This window comes from Chlorella variabilis (assembly GCF_000147415.1).
Source record: "Chlorella variabilis unplaced genomic scaffold CHLNCscaffold_22, whole genome shotgun sequence".
Taxonomy (NCBI): Eukaryota; Viridiplantae; Chlorophyta; class Trebouxiophyceae; order Chlorellales; family Chlorellaceae; genus Chlorella; species Chlorella variabilis.
In genome coordinates, this window is record NW_005435066.1 from 254,717 (window position 1) to 270,621 (window position 15,905).

Sequence of the window (15,905 nt, forward strand, 5' to 3'; positions counted from 1 at the left end):
CCTGGCAAGGCAGAGGTGCCTCCCTCGCGCACCTCGCGAGGGCCCTCAGAGACAAACCCAGCACGTGTCTCTTACATTTAGCTGCGCTCCATCTTTGTTAACATCAGCAGCAGGCCAGCCGCAGCGCCCGATGGCCTCCCACTCGCGACAGGGCAGCCTTGCGTAGCCCTCTCCTACCTTCCAACAAAGATCAGGGCACCATGGCCAAGTGGGAGCGGGAGGAGGAGTGGAGGGGCCTGCTGCACAAGGCAGCCAAAAAGGCCAGCCGCGACAGCATCGATACCCTTGCGGACATCGCGGTGCGCGATGACAAAATGGTGAGGGCGCGGGGCCCCAGGGGAGCGCCGGTGGGCTAGCTGTTTGTGCCGTCACGACGTGCGCCGCAGCCGCCTCCGCCAGCATTCTGCTTCCGCCGCAGCGTGCACACAGCATGTGCACAGGTTGTCATGCGCAGCGGCGGCCTTGGGCCTCCTCTTTGCGAGCTTGTCAGACTTGTAACTTGTCAGGCGCCACGACCGCTGCCGCTGCCGCCGCTTCTGCCGCTGCCTGGCCGCAGGCGTACAAGGCTGTGTGCGCCCTGATTGTGCACGAGATGAAGCAGCTGAAGCCGGCGTACCGCCTCAAGCTGCTGTACGTCATGTCAGCCATCCTGCGCCAATCCAAGAGCCGGCGGGGCGAGCGGGACAAGTATGGTGAGCGGCCGGGCTGCCGGCAGCGGCGGCTGCGTGGGCGGCACACCCAGCAGCTTCAAGGTCTGAAGCCCGAAGCGCTGCCCAGAGGCGCCGCAGGCGGCTGCTGCCCGCGCCAAGCGCAGGGCACGCGCAGCGTGGGCCGTCAGGCGCGGGCGTGGGCCGGCCGCGAGGAGCGTCCGCTGGCCGGCCTCGCACCCCTCTCACCACCCCACCCTCGCCTGACCCCTTGCCCGCCGCTCTGCAGCGCCGCGCTTTGCGCCGCTGCTGGGCAGCGTGGCAGACCTGCTGGCGCCGCTTCCCGGGGAGCAGCTGGCTTCAGTGCTGAAGGTGCTCGACCTTTGGTGGTGTGACGACATCTTTGACCCAGCCACCACAGCACGGCTGCAGACGCGCTTCAAGAGCCTGCTGGAAGGGGCCAGGGCCGGGGGCGGCGCCGGCAGCAGCGGCGGCGGCGGCGGCGGCGGCGGCGGAGCAGCGCAGGCTGTGGCGACGTCGGCCACGGGCGCTGCGGCGGTCGCCGCGCAGCACGCGTATCAGCAGCAGGCGCAGGCGGCGCAGGCGCAGCAGCACAGCAGCCCGCGCGGCGGCACCCTGCTGTCTTCCATGTCGCCGGGCAGCATCTCGGCGGGACCGCTGGGCTGGGAGGCGGCGCCCGCCAGCGCGGCAGCCAGCCTGGGGCAGCGGGCGGCAGCCGGGCCGCCGCCCTCTCTCATGAGCAAGGCTGCTGGAGTGGCCGCGGGGCCGGCGGCGGCGGGAGAGTCGCTGAGCAGCGCGCCGCGGGCGGCGGCGGCGCCGCCGCCGCTGCACACGGTCGGCAGCAGCAGCCAGCTGCTTCCGCAGCAGAGCGCAGAGGCGGCGCCGCCACTGCAGCAGGCATACGACCCCCTGGATGCACCAGAGGATGGCGCCCAGCCAGGCGGCGGCGCAGCAGGCAGGCAGGCGGCCGCGCCCGGGCTGCCGCTGCCTCCGCCTCCGCCGCTGGCAGGCCAGGCGGCGCTGCCTCCGCCACCTGGCGCCCCTGGACTGCCGCCACTACCAGCAGCAGCGAGCGCCTGGTTTGTGCAGCAGCAGCAGCAGCAGCAGCAGCAGCCATATGCCGCACGGCCTGCATCGGCGCCCTGGTCGGCTGCGCCGCAGTTCCCGCCTGGCGAGCCGCCGCAGCCACCGCTGCCTCCCCCTTATCAGGCGGGCCTAGGCGCAGCAGGACACGCGCAGCCGCCGCCGCCTCCTCCTCCTCCCCCGGGGGATTTCTTTGCGGCGGCGCCGCTGCCCCCAGCGCCCCCGCCCGCGCCTGCAGCAAACGGTGGCGCGGCGGGCAGCCTGGCAGCCGTGCCGGCGCTGGCGGGCTCGCCAGCTGCGGGGCGCAAGCGCAAATCGCGCTGGGATGATCACTAGGCAGCCTATAGGGCAGGGCGGGCACATGCCCCCACAGGCAGCGCGTTCCCTGCCCTCTCCGCTGTGCAACATGACTTGACATGCTGACTGCCCTGCTGTTGCTCCTTCTGCGCTCGACATGTTGGCTGCTGCACGTTGCCCTCCAATTGTTTGCCCCATGGCGCGCGGCGACTCTCCTGCTCCACCCCTCGCCACACACGGCCCGCGGGCTTGTTGTTGAATCACATTGCGCAGAGGGAAGTTTGAGAGCAAAACTGCAAGAGGAGGTTATTGCGTGCTGGCGCCGGGAGGTGGGCGGGCGCAGCTGGGCCTGCCCGAGGAGCAAGCGAGGAGCGAGTGGCAGTATCAAAAGGCTCCATAGGAGCGGCAGGTGGACAGAGGTACAATGCATGAAAGGGGGGACAGATGTGGAAGGGGCTGGGGTCCTATGCTGCACAAAAGAGTCGGCCGCCCAGCCGCCACCGCAGCAAAAATGAAGACGGGCACTCCTCAAGTCAATTCTAGCGCCAGCATGGCAGGGAAAAGAGGGCCCGCAGGGCGCGCAGCTTCACATGACCACGCACTTGCCGTGGCCGCCAGCAGGGCCAGCCTGCTGCTCAGCCTCTGCCTTGCGTGGCTGCTGGCCTGGGCGCGAGGCAGCGCACGCGGCTTGCGCCGGGCATTGCTGCTCCCGCTGCCGCTGCTGCTGGGCCGCTGCTCCAGGCGCAGGCGGTGCCGCCGCTGCTGCCGGGTCATAGCTACCGCCGGCGCCAGCATGCGCGGGCGGCCCGAGCTGCAGCGGCGGCGGCTGGCGGCCCCGGGGCCGCGCCTCGCCATCCGCCGCCTCCGGCACGCGCGGCAGCGGCACCGCGGCGGCGGGCGACTCCAAGCCTTCAGAGGCAGCCTGCTCCAGCGCCTGCAGGTGGTCATCCACATCCAGGGCAGCCAGCTCCGCCTGGCTCTCCTCCCGAAACAAGTCGGCCAGCGCCTGCGGGCCCCGCGCAGTCGCCACGCCGGCAGCGCCGCCCAGCCTGCAGGCGAAGCAGCGGCGCCAGCCAGAACAGCGCGCGGTTGGATCGCAGGCCGGGGCGAGGCGCCGACACGATGCCCGCCAAAGGGCAAAGGCAGCGCGCCTCGTCCACAACCCTGCACTGCCCCGCCACGCCCCCGCCACGCCCAGTGCTCGCACCTGAGGTGGTGCAACGCCTCGCGCATGCCAAAGCCCAGGCTGGGGTTGTCGCTGTCGATGCTGACGGAGCGCTGGAAGCCCTGGCGCGGCTGGCTGCCGCTCAGCGCCGACGGCGTCGCCGTGCTGCTGGCGGGCGTGGCGGGCGTGCCCGGCTGCTGCTGCTGCTGCTGCTGCGAGGGCTGCTGCGAGGGCTGCTGCGGCATGCCCTGGTGCGACGGCCCCGCACGCAGCGCCGGCAGCGGGATGCCTCCTCGCCGCGACGGCGAGCTGCCCAGCGTGCCGGCGCCCGATTCCGCTGGCCTGCCAGATGCACAGCCCCCCTCGCAGCCGCTGCTGCTGCTGCGGCAATACATGTCCACCACAGCTGTCGCGTCTGCGTCGGCCGTGCAGCTGCCGTTCCCGACAGGCTCTGCGGCGGCGGCCGTGGGGCCCTCTGCTGCTCCTTGCTGCTGCTGCTGCTGCGGTGGCGGCGGCGCCGGCTGCGGCTGCTGCTGCTGCTGCACGGTTTCCGATGATGCGGGCCTGCCTGCCGGCTGCGGCATGCCCAGGGCTGCTAGCCGCTCCTCGTCCCAGTCCGCCGCCGCTGAGATGGGGGCCACGGGGCTGGGCGTGCCATTGTTCTGCAAAAAGTCCTCGCTCAGCGCCCTGCAGCCGGCCAGGGCCAGGGAGCAGGCGGCAAGACGAGAAAGCGTCGGGCCATGCAGCAGCCAACGGGCAGGTCGACCACTTGCGACCGCATGAACACAGCATGCGCGGTGGCAAATGATGTTATGCACTACACGGGAGCTGCCGGCGGCGAACAGCGTGGCGAAAAGCCAGGCAGGCGCCCCCAGCGCTCACTTGGCCAGCCCCAGGCTGGTCGTCCGCCGCATGCTGCCGGCCACGGCGCCCTCCAGGTGCACCGCGGCCGCCGCAAAGTCGCTCATGCTGGAGGTGCCGGTGCGGATGCCGCTCACGGGGCTCGTGCCGCCCGCCGCCAGCGAGCCGGAGCTATGCGGCGAGCCGCCCGAGGGTCGCCGCGGGCTGCCCGCCAGCGCCTGCGACAGCCCCCCGCCGCGAGAGGCCTTGCGCAGCAGCAGCTTGCGGCTGGCCGTGAACCCCACGCCCGCGGACGTCGCCACCGACGCATCCTCAGCACCCTCCCCGGCCTCCGCCTCGCCCGCGACTGCCATCTCGGCCAGGCTGCCGCCGTGACGGCTGGGGTTGCGGCTGCTGGCCGCGGAGCCGCCGCGGCTGGGCGTGGAGGCGGCGGGGGAGGTGCCCGCTAGCGTGCCCTCCCCGCCGCTGCTCCTGCGCGACAGGCTGCGGCGGCGGTGCGAGCGGCGCCGCACCATGTCCGCGGCATCCTCAAACGCGTGGTCCTCCTCCTGCTGCCGCCCCGCGCCGGGGCCAGGCGCCGCCGCAGTCGCGCCGGCAGCGGGGAGCATCGCGGCGGCGCCGGCGGCGCCGTCGGCGGCCAGAGCTGCGGCCTTGGCGGCGCCCTGCTGCCGAAGCAGCTCCGCCTCCGCGGCCAGGGCATCCACCGCGGGGCAGGCCGGCGGCGAACCGCCCAGCACGCTGCTGGTCTCCGGGGTGGCGGCCAGGCTGGGTGCGGCGCTGCCGTACCGCGCGTACAGCTCCCGAATGAACTTGTCGTGCTTCACGCCGGGAGGCCGCGCCGCCGCAAAGCTCTCCAGCGCCTGGTCCACGCTCAGCCCACAGGCCTGGCACAGGTAGGAGCAGACCACGAAGCCGGTGCGGTTGAAGCCTGCAGGGCGTAGGCACAGGGTGGGGCGAGGGCGGGGTGGGTGGGTGCCGGCGGCCGGCCGTGGCAGGGCCCCCAGCACAGACCCTGGCGGGCAGCCCAGGAGCGCTGAGCGGCAGCGGCTGCGCGTCAAGCATGCGACCAAGGCCCCCGCCGCTGCAACTGGTACGCCCGCCGCTGGAGGGCCATGCAGGACGGCCATACAGGGAGGCGTGTGCAGAGCGGGAGGCCCGGCCCACCATAGGCGCAGTGGATGGCGATGAACTTCTCCGGGTGCTCCCTCCAGAAGCTCTTGGCGATGCGCTCCACCTCGTTGATGGCCTCCCGCGACGGCAGCACCTTGGCAATCAGCTGCGGCAGGCGCAGGGTGGGGGTGGGGCGCGGTGGGCAGGCAGGCAGGCAGGCGGCGAGGCGGGGCCCGTGACGCGGCGCATGCGTGTGCCGCTGCCGCGCCTGCTGCCGCGTTGCGGGAGACGTCCCCCACCTGCACGTGCTCATACTCCAGACTATCCAGCATGTCGTCCGAATACCTGCACCCAGAGCAGCCCAGCGCAGCAGGGGAGCGGGAGGCTGCGTCGGCGGGCAGCGGCAGCATGGGCTGAACAGCCGGCTGTGCCCATCACCAAGCGCAGCCTGGTCATGTAAAGACACAAACGCGTGCATGCAGCCGAGCGGGGGGGGCCTCGCTGGGCCCAGCCTCACAGGCAGTCGTGGTTGGCGAGGTCGATGACGAGCCCCACATCCCGCCCCGCCGCCTCCTGCTGCGCCAGCAGCAGCGGCACCGTCAGCGCGTGCTTGGGCGCCTCGGCCAGGCTCCAGTTGTCCAGTATCTCCCGGCTCATGGGCGTCTTCATGGGGATGAAGTGGGTGGGCCACACGGGCCTGCCCGTGGCCTCGTAGTTGGCCTGCACAGCGGATCGTGGGGCGGCGGCGGGCACTCGCGTGAGCGGCGCCGAGACGGGATGTGCGCCCCCAGGCACCCAGGCCTGCGGGCCGCCGCAACAGCACATGCATGCTGGTGGTGGAGCCCAGCCGCAGCCCAGCCAACGCACCCATTTCTGGAGCTTGTTGAGCACAGAGGGCGTCGTGTCCTCCTCTTCCGCCCCCGCTGCCGCGGCGGGGTTGCCCTCCGCCGCCTGCTCCATGCTGCAGTCTAGGGGCTCCGCCTCCGACCCGGGGTTGAATCCCACCAGCCGGGCGCGGGATAGCTGCCCCTCTATCGTGGCCGCCATTTTGATGCGACTGCTGGAGCTCTGCAGGCGACAGCAGCTAGCACGCTTGAGATCGCTCCATCACTTCAAGGCGGTGGGAGGCGCGCCCGTTTCGGAGGCCTGAGAGGGCAGGAAACCGGGCGGGAGGGGGCTGGCGAGCAGCCCTGCGCCTCTGATGGACCCTTAAACGTTGATTAGATTGGGATATGCGGGTCAAGCGCTCTGGGGCCGCCTGCTGCGGCTCGCGAGTTTCTTCTGCCGCGAGTTTTTCTTCTGGCCCGAAGCCTGGGAGATGTCATGATCAACCCTGATCCTCCTGCCGCCTCTACCACGGATATCGGAAGGCCAGCAGGGTGCCGGCAGTAGAACCTTTTTGTGTTGCTGCTTGGGCTTCACATCATCCCGCTGCCTCTCTGTTCCGGCCCCTTGCCCGATCCTTACCATGCGGCTGCCGGATATCTCTGAGCTGAAGGAGAACAAGGCCGTGCTGGGGGCAGCTGCAGTGACTGCTGCCGTGGGTGGCGGACTTCTGCTGAGGCGCGCTTTGAGGTGCGCGGAGCGGCTCCCTGGCATCAGAGGGCATGATGCAGGACTTCCCATGCCCTCCTGCTTGCCCGCCCGCTCCGAACCGACGCCTCCACCTGCAGGCAAACCAAGCCGATCGCCGGCCCATACAAGCCCGGCACGCTGCCCGAGGGATGCTACGATGCGATCATCGTGGGCGCAGGTGAAGGCGGGGGAGCGGGGCGTTGCCAGGGGCGCGACGACGGCAGCTTTGCGCTGGCCGCCACCCGCTCAACTTCCCTCGCCTGCTCGACTCTGGCGGCATCAACACTGCTGGCAGGCGCTAGTCGCACTTGCACATCGTGTTGAGCAGCAACGGCGGTCTGCAGCCGTCGTTGCTGCGCCGGCGGCATCAAACCCACGGCCCCTTTCGCCCATCGTGTTTCACTGTTTTTCTCGCCTCCCTCGCGTCGGAAACTCACCCGGTGCAGGCCCCTCGGGCTCCGTCTGCGCCTTCTACATGGCCCAGGGCGGCGCCCGCGTGGCGCTGCTCGACAAGGAGCACTTCCCGCGCGACAAGATCTGCGGCGACGCGGTGTGTACCCCCGCCATCCGCATCCTGGAGGTGCGCCTCACAGCCTGCCGGCCCTGCCATCACCTCAGGAAGCCGGGCAGGCAGCACCTGGCGGAGGCGTCCCCGGGTTGCAGGCTGCCCCCAGCTCCTTTGATGTGCCAGCTCTTTTGATGTGCCACGCCTCGCTGCTGATGCTGATGCTGATGCTGATGCTGATGCTGATGCGGCTGCGGCCGCTTGCTGCAGGACATGGGTGTGATTGAGGAGCTGCGGAAGGCAGACGAAGTCAAGTTTGCCGACAACGGCGGCTTCATCTCGCCCTCGGGCCTCGAGTACATCGGTGCGCCCCGCTGCAGCGCCACAGCAGGCAGCCGGCAGGCGGGCGGCTGGCGGCGGGCCCGACCAGCAGCAGCAGCAGAAGCAGCTGCTGCAGTCTGTGGTGGCAACGCCACAGGCAGCACTGCCGCGGCAGCAGAGCATCGCTGGCGCACGGGATGCCCGCCCACAACAAGCCGCGTGCCCCGTGCCACCCACCCAACACCGCGGCCTGGCCCTGCAGGCAACTCGCAGCACAAGCTGGGCACGGCGGCGGCCTGCGCCGTGCGGCGCATCGACCTCGACGTTCGGGTGGCCAGGGCCGCCAGGCGGGCGGGGGCGGAGCTGATGGAGGGGTTCGAAGTGGGGCGGGACGTGGCGTTCAGCCCGGAGGAGGGCCTCTGGACCGTCAAGTCAATCGACGTGCGAGCAGGCCGTTGTTCTGAATCCCCCTTGCCCCTTTCTCTTGTGCTTTTTTCCAAGGATGCTGTTGCTGCTGCCGCTGGGCTGCTCCGCCATGGCGCTGGCGCTGCATTGTAGCGCCGCCGTGGGTGCTGAACGGCTGCTGGCCGGCCGGCTGCTGAGGGGCCGCGCCCCTCCTGCCTGCCCCTGCCTGCAGGGCAAGGTGGTGCGCGGCCGCATGCTGGTGTGCGCCGACGGCTCAACCTCCCGCCTGGCCACCCAGCTCGGCTATTGCACAGCACCCCCTGAGGTGAGAGCTTAGTGGTCGCAGCCAGGCAAACCCTCGGTCCTGCTTCCAGCAGCTGAGGCTCCCTGCACCTGCAGCTCCTTCTTGCAACCTGGTCGCCCTGCCGTCGCCATCCCCATCGCCGCCCCTCGCATCTCCCTCCCCTCCCTTGTCTGCCTGCCCCGCAGGGCGTCTCCTCCCGCGCCTACATCGCCGGCGGCTCTCACAATGCCAACTTTGACGGCCTCGTCTTTTACCCGCGCTGGTCGCTGCCGGGGTGGGTGGCGCCTGGGCAGGCGCGCCGGCACGCGGCGCCTGCGCTTGCATGCGACACAAAGCCAACCCATTCTTGCCGCTTCAGTTTGGACTGTCCAACCTGCTCTCCTACTCCACCACGCCCTCCCCCCGCATGCACGCCCCACACAACAATCACCATCCAACACCACAAACCAAACCGACACCACAAAACAAGCAAGACTAACAAAAACAGACTCATCATCGCCTGCCCGCTGCCCGTCCCTCCCCCCGCAGGTACGCCGCCATCTTCAAGCACTCCAAGGACGAGCTGGGCTTCTGCTACTACCTCATCCCCTGCGGCGGCAAGCAGGGGCAGATGGGATCCTGCACGGTGGGCGCTGCCGCCTGCCGCTGCCGCGCCCACACATGGCTGCAGGCGGCGCGCCTTGAAGCCGGCCTGCAGCTGCCTGCAACCGGATGCACTCCCAGCCATCCGCGCCACCACACACGCCTTTGGAGCAAGCAGCACACATGGAGCCTTGCCTCTTCCCCTACCAACCATGGCCTCGTCACCCGCATTGCAGGCTGAGGACCTCAAGCGGCTGCACGAGAGCGCCATCAAGCACGACCCCTTCATCTCCCGGGCCATGGGGCCCAACCCTAAATGCGAGCGCATGCGCGCCGGTTCTCTGCGCGTGGGTGGCCAGGGTGAGCGCCGGCTGCAGCAGCGGCTGGTTGCTGGTTGCTGCTGTGCTGATTGCTGTTGTGGCGCTGCCGCGATGTAGCGTCCCTCCTTGCGGGTGCCGAGGGCTGCCCGGGCTGGCACCGCGCAGGGCGGGGCGGCTGTGCCTGCTCGGCTCCCTCCTGCACCTCCTGGTGGGTCATAGCCTGTCTCGCTTGCCTGTGCCGCTTGCTCGTACCGCAGGCCTCACCACCACCTATGACGACCACCTCATCATTGTGGGGGATGCGGCCGGCTTCATCGACCCGCTGACTGGTGAGCTACGGGTGGTGGTGGTGGTGGTGTGCTGGAAATCTTGAGGACAGCCAGGCGCCGCCCAGCAATGCTCCTGCTGCTCACGCACCGCATCTTCAGGCCTAGTGCCGATGCCCCCTGTCTCTTCTCTCCCATCGCTTCCCACCAACCCTGCCCCAACTCCCTGTTCGCCCCTTTTCTGTGCCTCGGCGCAGGCGAGGGCATCCACACGGCCATGATGGGCGGCAAGGCGGCGGCGGAGGTGCTGCTGGCGTGCCGCGAGGCGGGAGACTACTCCCGCAGGTCCACCCGCCTGTACGAGCGCCGCTGGATGGAGCTTTTTGGGCACGACTTCAAGCTGGTGGGTTGGTGACAGAAGGAAGCGCGGGCAGCAGGGCTGCAGGGCACGCAGAGCGCACCAAGTCACGACAGCGCAGAGAGCAGCCGGGAGCAGGGCTGTACGCTGGTGGTCTTGCGTCGCTTGCCTGCGCACCCCTGCCCCTCTGTCTGCCGCCAACCCCTGCCTCCTCTGCGATCCACCTCCCGTCCCCGATGCCCAGCCCACCCCCACCTCCACCACCCCCACCACCTGACCCCTGCTGCTGCCGCTGCCGCTGCCGCTGCCGGTGCAGTCCCAGAAGGGTGCGGAGCTGATCTGGAAGTATCCCATCCTGCTGGATGCATGCGCTAACGAGGTGCAGCGGCAGGGCGATGCCATGATGGTCAAGTGGGCAGAGGTGGGTGGCCCTGGAGCCGCACGGAAGCTGCGGAGCTGGGAGGCGGGCCATGTATGCGTGAGGGGCCACGCTTGGGCTGGCTGGAGTCGGCGGCTGGCCGGCGTGCTCCGCCATCTGCCGTAGCACGCGCTGCGGGGGCGGCCTGTTGGCTGCTATGCGTTTGCGCGCCAGCTGATTGGGTGCCGGCGCTTGCTGACACGCGTGCTGTGGTCACGCGGTGCGCCAGGTCATGACCGTGCAGAGTCAGAGTGACTGTGTTGCAGCGTACACTCGACGCTGCACTGCAAGTTGTGCTTCTTGCACTGTCAGCTGACGTCGTTGCCAATCCCTTAAACCCAATGCCAGGTGATGACCAACCTAAAACCCAAGACCTACTTCCTGCGCCCCGACGTCGCCATCCCGCTGGGCTTTGCCCTGCTGCGCGAGATCTGGCAGCAGAAGGTGGGTCTCGGTGTGGGGAGGGTGTTGCGTGTGCCTGTGCGTCTGCTAGTGGGATGCAAGGCAGGCGCGGCGCGGGGTGTGATGGAGGGTTCGGGAGTGAGGGTGCGCTGTGCACGGCAGCTGGCCATGCAAGCGGCTCTCTGTGGCTGCTTGCAGGTTGTGGGTCGCCCCAGCGCGTATGTCATGCCCCCTGATCATGATCAGCCCCAGCCCCGGATCGTTGCCTCTCATGAGGCCCCGACCAAGTAGAGCAACATCGGGTCGGCATGCGTCCGGGCCACCCTGCTTTTAGTGCAAACCTCTCCAGCTCTTCCGGGATCCACTCACCTCTTCTTCGTTGCTGTGCTGCTATTCATCCACCTCGCCGCCGCCACCCAACGCAGTCCCGCCACTGACACCCGACTCCCGCATGCTATCCCCGCCACACTCACATTTGATTTGCAACAGCTGCTGCTGCCCCAAACGAACACGCTGCTAATGGCCTTCTCCCAAGCCAGCACTCTGTCCTGGCTAGGGAGGCGCCACTCTCTAGTTCAGGTCTGTCCCTCCCCTCCCTGTAAATTGCCCAGTCCAACAAGGCACCACTATGGCAGGTGTTACATCATGCAGCGCCATAGTGCTGTACAGGGCATTCTCTGGTGCGTGGAGGGCAGCCATCGACACCGGGCAGGCAGTTGGAGATCTTGAAATGAGATATGATCAGATGGGGGTATCTGAGATGGGCGGGGGTCCTTGAGACGGCCGCTATCAAAGTTAGGGATTCATTAGCCTCCTAATATACAGCATGCAGCAGGGGCTGCGATGATATGCAAACCAAAACCAAAACGGGATGGGGATCTCTACCAGGGGGGGAGGCTCTTGGGCCGTTGCTGTCGAATTGGGTTTGTTGTTGAGTTTCGGGTTGGGTGCCAGCCGGCGCGAGGGCTGCTTGGGTTGGGTGCTGTGCTGCTGGGGGGCGGGTGCTGGGTGCTGGCTGGACTGGACACCGGGAGTGGACAATGCCACAATTTGCAAAGCACGGACTACCGTGCTTGCCTGGCAGCTGCCGCGTGCTGGGCTGAAGCTGGCAATCGCCATATCAGACGGTGGTCGGCACCGTCCCGGCAGCGGTGGTGGTGGTGGTGGTGGTCTGGCCCACAGGCACAGTTGTGTAGGCAGTGCCATGGACTGCACAGCCAGCCAGAGGCGACACACGAGCGGGTGGTGAGGACGAGGCTTAACATTGAGCGAGGCTGCGCATGAGCAGAGCTGCTGCTTTCTGAGCGACATGCGCATATGCCACTGGTCTCCAGCCCAGCTGCACCTGCAGCAGCCAAAGCTCCTCACCTTCCTCGCGTTCCTTGTAAGCGACTTCGCCGCGCTCTTTTCGAGTAGTCTTGTCGTCGTGCCAGCCGATGAACAGGATGAGCAGCAGGTCGGCCGCGGCGGCGATGGCGGCGCCCGCCACGGTTGTCCTGGTGCGGCGGGCCATCGTGGCTGGAGGCAGGTGCGGCAGGCAGGCAGGGAAGGTCATCTAGATGCGCTGACAGGCACCAGGCTTGGTGTGCAGCGGTGTGTTGCACGAACTGCCGCAGCCACGCGGGGTGCACGATGCCGGCATTCCCTGGCAGCCACTCTCAGCATGCCAGCTGTTGACAGCGGCAGCAGCTCACTGGTCAGGCCGGGGAGGTAGTTGTACCACAGAAAGGTGTTTGCTTCATTTATGTTGGGGGTTGTGCCAGTGAGAGGGTGGGTCAGCAGGGAGATGGGGAGAGCAGAGGGAGCAGGCAGGCAGGAGCATGCGCATGCGTGCGGCAGCGTCGCGGCCGCAGACAGGCGCCCATGCACCTGTGTCCATGAGAAGCACGGCGGCAGCGGCCAGGATGCCCACCAGCGCGGTCCTGCAGCCGAGAGGGGTAAAAAACAAATCGCCAGGAAGGCGAAAAAAAACGAGTTTTTCGACAAATTTTCACGTACCTGCTTTTGTGGAGGACGTTCATTATCATATAAACGCCTACCAAAAACCACGTGAATAGGTGAAACATAGTGATCCACCACCTGCAGGCAGAGAGGGGTTCAGGGTAATGCACGGCAACGGCATGTGGCAGCAGAACGAGTTGCTTGCAGGGGCACGGCATGCAGGCAGGCCACAGCAGCTCCAGCGCAGCGTTCCCACGTGTATTGGAACAGATGGTTGCAAGAGACGGGCGCCAGGTAGCTGCAGCAGGGGAGGCAGGCAGCGCATGAGGACAACATCGAGTGTTGGAAGCAGCAAAGCATGGCGCCCAGCGTGGCGGCACTGTTGCTCACCCCACGGTGCCGCCGCCGCCCTGGGTCAGCACAGTGGACAGGCCTCCGCCGCAGGCCTGCAGGCGGGGCAGTGAGCCAGCAGTCTGGCATGAGCCTGGCTGGGGCTGGCGCGCAGGAAGCTGCTTGACGGGCTAGGCAACCCATCTGGGGCGGGCGCCCCTCTCCTCGGCACCCCTCCCCGCCCCGCACACCTGCTGCATGGAGGCCACGCCTCCCAGCAGGATTGCAAAGCCGGCTGTGGACAGCAGCCAGGCCATCCAGATCAGGCCCTTGTTGCCGGTGACCGCGGGAGCCTTGGCCATGGTGGCGGTGTCTTGGTGAGAGGAAAGTCTGCAGGCGTGGCGGGAGTGGCGGTGGGGGTGCCGCTCAACTTCACTCTACCCGCGCAGCTCTGCTTGTCAAGAACGCAGAGGCGTGGAGCAGGGCTGGCCAGGAGCTGCTAGCGCCCTGCCAGCTTCCAGGTTCCCAGAGGAGAGCAGCCAGCCAGCTCGCTGGAGCGGAGCGCCCGGGGACCCTTGGAGTGCGAGATGCCTCTGCCCCTGAGCCCAGGCCAGCCTCGGAAGCAGCCAGCACAGGCAGAAACTGTGGCGCTGTGTCGTGGCAGCCAGAGCCGCGCAGCTTACCAGTCAGGAGCCAGTCAGGCCGCTCAGAACGGTTGTTCTCGACAGGGGAGGGCAGCACAGACTGGGCACAGGGCAAACGACTGGTGCAGAAGACCTTATGAGGTCCCCCCACCCGCCTTGTCATAGCGCGCTCGCCTCGTCCCGCCGCGGTCAAGGTTGCTGTTGCATCGCGTTCACACAGGCAGGGCGAGCTACACGCTCTCATTCATTCATAGCATATAGAAGGGTTTGGGTAGGGGACGAATTAAGTAATACACCGAGCAACGAATTGCAGGAACGAGGGTAGGAGGAGTGGCAGGAGACGTCTTGGTGCCGCGCTCAGTGCCGGTCCATTTGCTTCAGTGTCACGGCAGCGGCAGGGTCCTGCAGGGGTTTGGGGGCAGAGTGTATTCGTCACCAACCAATGCCCGGCACAGGTTGGGGCAAGGGAGGCATGGCCCGAAATGGCAGCGCCAAGCGCCGCACCTGCTTATTGAGGCCGATGAAGATCCAGACCTGTGGTGATGGAGGCGGGTGTGGCCGCAGGTGCAAGTGTATGAATTGTCAGGTTACGGGCGGGTCTGTTGCAAGCATGGTAGTGGCGCCGGCAGGTACAGGCATCCCCAGCCACAGCACCTGCAGAGCCCGGCGGCCCCATGTGCCTCACCTTGAACAGCGAGTCGAAGAAGACGGGGACGGTGGCCACGAAAATTTTGAGGGACTCGCCCTGCGCAGACACAGAGCGGCAGCAAGAAGGAGGAGGCGCATGGGAACGGCAGGGCGGGCAGGGAAGGTGTGACCTCAGCCTGGGCATGTGGCAATCACCCCAGCACCAGCACCAGGTGCATGCTGCCGCGTTGATACATCGGAGCAAGCAAGCGTGGACGCCGGTCCATGTTCACAGGGAACAGGGGGAGCCACCCACCTCCGCCTCCAGCCCGTAGTGGCCTGAGAAGATGCGCAGGAAGGCGGTCCAGCCCTCCTCAGAGTGGTAGCCAAGCAGGATGTCTGCAGGGGGCCGGGGCCAATGGGCGAGGCTGAGAGGGAGGCTCACAAGGAAGGTGGGATGAGGCCCGGCGGGGCTGGGAGCGATGCCAGCAGGTGCCAGCCTGTGCCGGCCTCTGCCAGCTTGTAAGCAGCTGCTGCTCTGTTCCGGGCTGCTTCGCTGGCTGCACAGCTGCACATTTGCCGCTGCTGCCTGCACCGCTGGCCTCTGCGCATGGCCGGACCGCCGCCGCCGGCGCCCTGCCCCGCCTGCCAGCCAGGCTCACCAGTGGTGAGGATGATGAGGAAGGCCTTGGCCGTGTCCGACAGGCCGGTGAACACGCGGCCGATGGTGCGGAACAGGATCTGGCGCTGCGGCACCTGGCGGGCCAGCATGACGAAGAACACGGTGGCAGAGGTGGTGTCTGCAGGGGGGTGCAGCAGTACGGGGATGGGGTGGGGAAACGAGGGGAGCTGCGCAGAGGCGTAGGGAGCTGTGCACCGCTGCGCTGGAGGGGGTGCGGCATGGGGGATGGGGTCGGGAGGCGAGGGGAGCTGCGCAGCGGCGCAGCGCAGCGCTGGGCTGCAGGGCCGCGGCTGAGGCGCAGGAGGAGGCAGCCCGCAGCGGCGGGCAGCCAGGAGGCGGGCCGACGCCCAGGCACCGCGGCGGGTGCCTCCTGGAGGCAGCCCTGGGCGCCTGCTCCCTCCCAGAGCGTCCTCCCGCTGCCCACCCACCCGACACCACGTTGAGCATGGCCCTCTTGTTGTCCTCCCTAAACTCTTTGTCCAGCCTGATCGCCGAGTGGTGCAGGTGCTCGTGGATCTGAGGGTCGCTCAGCGGCGGCGCCTGCCCAAGGCTGGCCTCCTGCGGCGGTCGGTGGGCGCGGCGCAGGGCGAGGCGTGGCGGTCGGCGGCGTGTTGAGGATAGAGCAGGGATGCCCGCCAGGTGCCAGGGCCACGCCGCACCGCGCGGCCCCGGCAGCAGAGCCGCAGCGTGGTTTCCCTGCCAGGCAACGCCAGCCCGGCCCCACCCACACATCGGGCGACCCCCGACCGCCGGCACACCTGCCCCCTCAACCCTCAACCCCACGCCACACGCCGCGCGGCCCCACCCGCCTCACCATGCGCAGCCGCAGCTCCTCCACGTGAAGCTCGTGTGCCCCCTCCACCTTCTGTATGTCTGAGGGGGCAAAGGCGCGGGGGTCCAGCCCCTCGGCATAGCTCCACACCGGCTGCGCCACCGCGCGCGACACCAGGAAGCCGACCAGCAGCGGCACGGCGACGAGGGTGCCTGCGGGGCGCGGCGGGGGGCGCGAGGCGGTGTGTGGGGGAGGCGGTGGTGGGGCCG

The 15,905-nt window shown here is 68.4% G+C and overlaps 4 protein-coding genes across 4 annotated transcripts in view; 2 read left to right on the forward strand and 2 right to left on the reverse strand.

Moving 5' to 3' along the window:
• Nucleotides 1-200: 200 nt before the first annotated feature.
• CHLNCDRAFT_138826 (hypothetical protein) lies at nucleotides 201-2,087 on the forward strand (the record flags this gene model as incomplete). The annotated part of the gene is made up of 3 exons (XM_005844423.1): nucleotides 201-317; nucleotides 557-692; nucleotides 937-2,087. 3 exons carry the CDS (start codon nucleotides 201-203, stop codon nucleotides 2,085-2,087), a joined length of 1,404 nt encoding a protein of 467 aa, XP_005844485.1.
• Nucleotides 2,088-2,294: 207 nt separating this feature from the next.
• On the reverse strand, nucleotides 2,295-6,384 carry CHLNCDRAFT_58853 (hypothetical protein). The gene is made up of 7 exons (XM_005844516.1): nucleotides 6,052-6,384; nucleotides 5,702-5,904; nucleotides 5,484-5,529; nucleotides 5,239-5,350; nucleotides 4,096-5,002; nucleotides 3,256-3,900; nucleotides 2,295-3,097 (listed from the first exon to the last, which is right to left on the reverse strand). The coding sequence occupies exons 1-7, from the start codon at nucleotides 6,229-6,231 to the stop codon at nucleotides 2,635-2,637; spliced, it is 2,556 nt and encodes an 851-aa protein (XP_005844578.1). The 5' UTR covers nucleotides 6,232-6,384; the 3' UTR covers nucleotides 2,295-2,634.
• Nucleotides 6,385-6,652: 268 nt separating this feature from the next.
• On the forward strand, nucleotides 6,653-11,259 carry CHLNCDRAFT_58854 (hypothetical protein; the record flags this gene model as incomplete). The annotated part of the gene is made up of 14 exons (XM_005844424.1): nucleotides 6,653-6,759; nucleotides 6,858-6,937; nucleotides 7,206-7,339; nucleotides 7,535-7,628; nucleotides 7,848-8,026; nucleotides 8,223-8,315; nucleotides 8,480-8,568; nucleotides 8,823-8,919; nucleotides 9,113-9,236; nucleotides 9,454-9,525; nucleotides 9,720-9,865; nucleotides 10,137-10,241; nucleotides 10,587-10,682; nucleotides 10,839-11,259. The coding sequence occupies 14 exons, from the start codon at nucleotides 6,653-6,655 to the stop codon at nucleotides 10,929-10,931; spliced, it is 1,509 nt and encodes a 502-aa protein (XP_005844486.1). The 3' UTR covers nucleotides 10,932-11,259.
• A 2,653-nt stretch (nucleotides 11,260-13,912) lies between these two features.
• The window catches only part of CHLNCDRAFT_138830 (hypothetical protein), a gene marked incomplete at both ends in the record, with an annotated part of 3,543 nt that continues 1,550 nt past the window's right edge, over nucleotides 13,913-15,905 (reverse strand). Inside the window, 7 exons of the mRNA XM_005844517.1 lie at nucleotides 13,913-13,957; nucleotides 14,060-14,089; nucleotides 14,241-14,300; nucleotides 14,499-14,581; nucleotides 14,845-14,982; nucleotides 15,293-15,422; nucleotides 15,679-15,848. Coding sequence (XP_005844579.1) covers nucleotides 13,913-13,957; nucleotides 14,060-14,089; nucleotides 14,241-14,300; nucleotides 14,499-14,581; nucleotides 14,845-14,982; nucleotides 15,293-15,422; nucleotides 15,679-15,848 — 656 coding nt within the window. The remainder of the gene's footprint in view (nucleotides 13,958-14,059; nucleotides 14,090-14,240; nucleotides 14,301-14,498; nucleotides 14,582-14,844; nucleotides 14,983-15,292; nucleotides 15,423-15,678; nucleotides 15,849-15,905) is intronic.

Excerpts from the sequence above, each read along its gene's own strand:
- CHLNCDRAFT_58853 (XM_005844516.1), bottom strand. The coding sequence starts at position 6,231 with ATGGCGGCCACGATAGAGGGGCAGCTATCCCGCGCCCGGCTGGTGGGA. Across the intron at positions 5,351-5,483 it reads TGGAGTATGAGCACGTGCAG|CTGATTGCCAAGGTGCTGCC; the intron begins GTGGGGGACGTC and ends CGCCTGCCGCAG. Across the intron at positions 3,098-3,255 it reads GAGGCGTTGCACCACCTCAG|GCTGGGCGGCGCTGCCGGCG; the intron begins GTGCGAGCACTG and ends CTTCGCCTGCAG.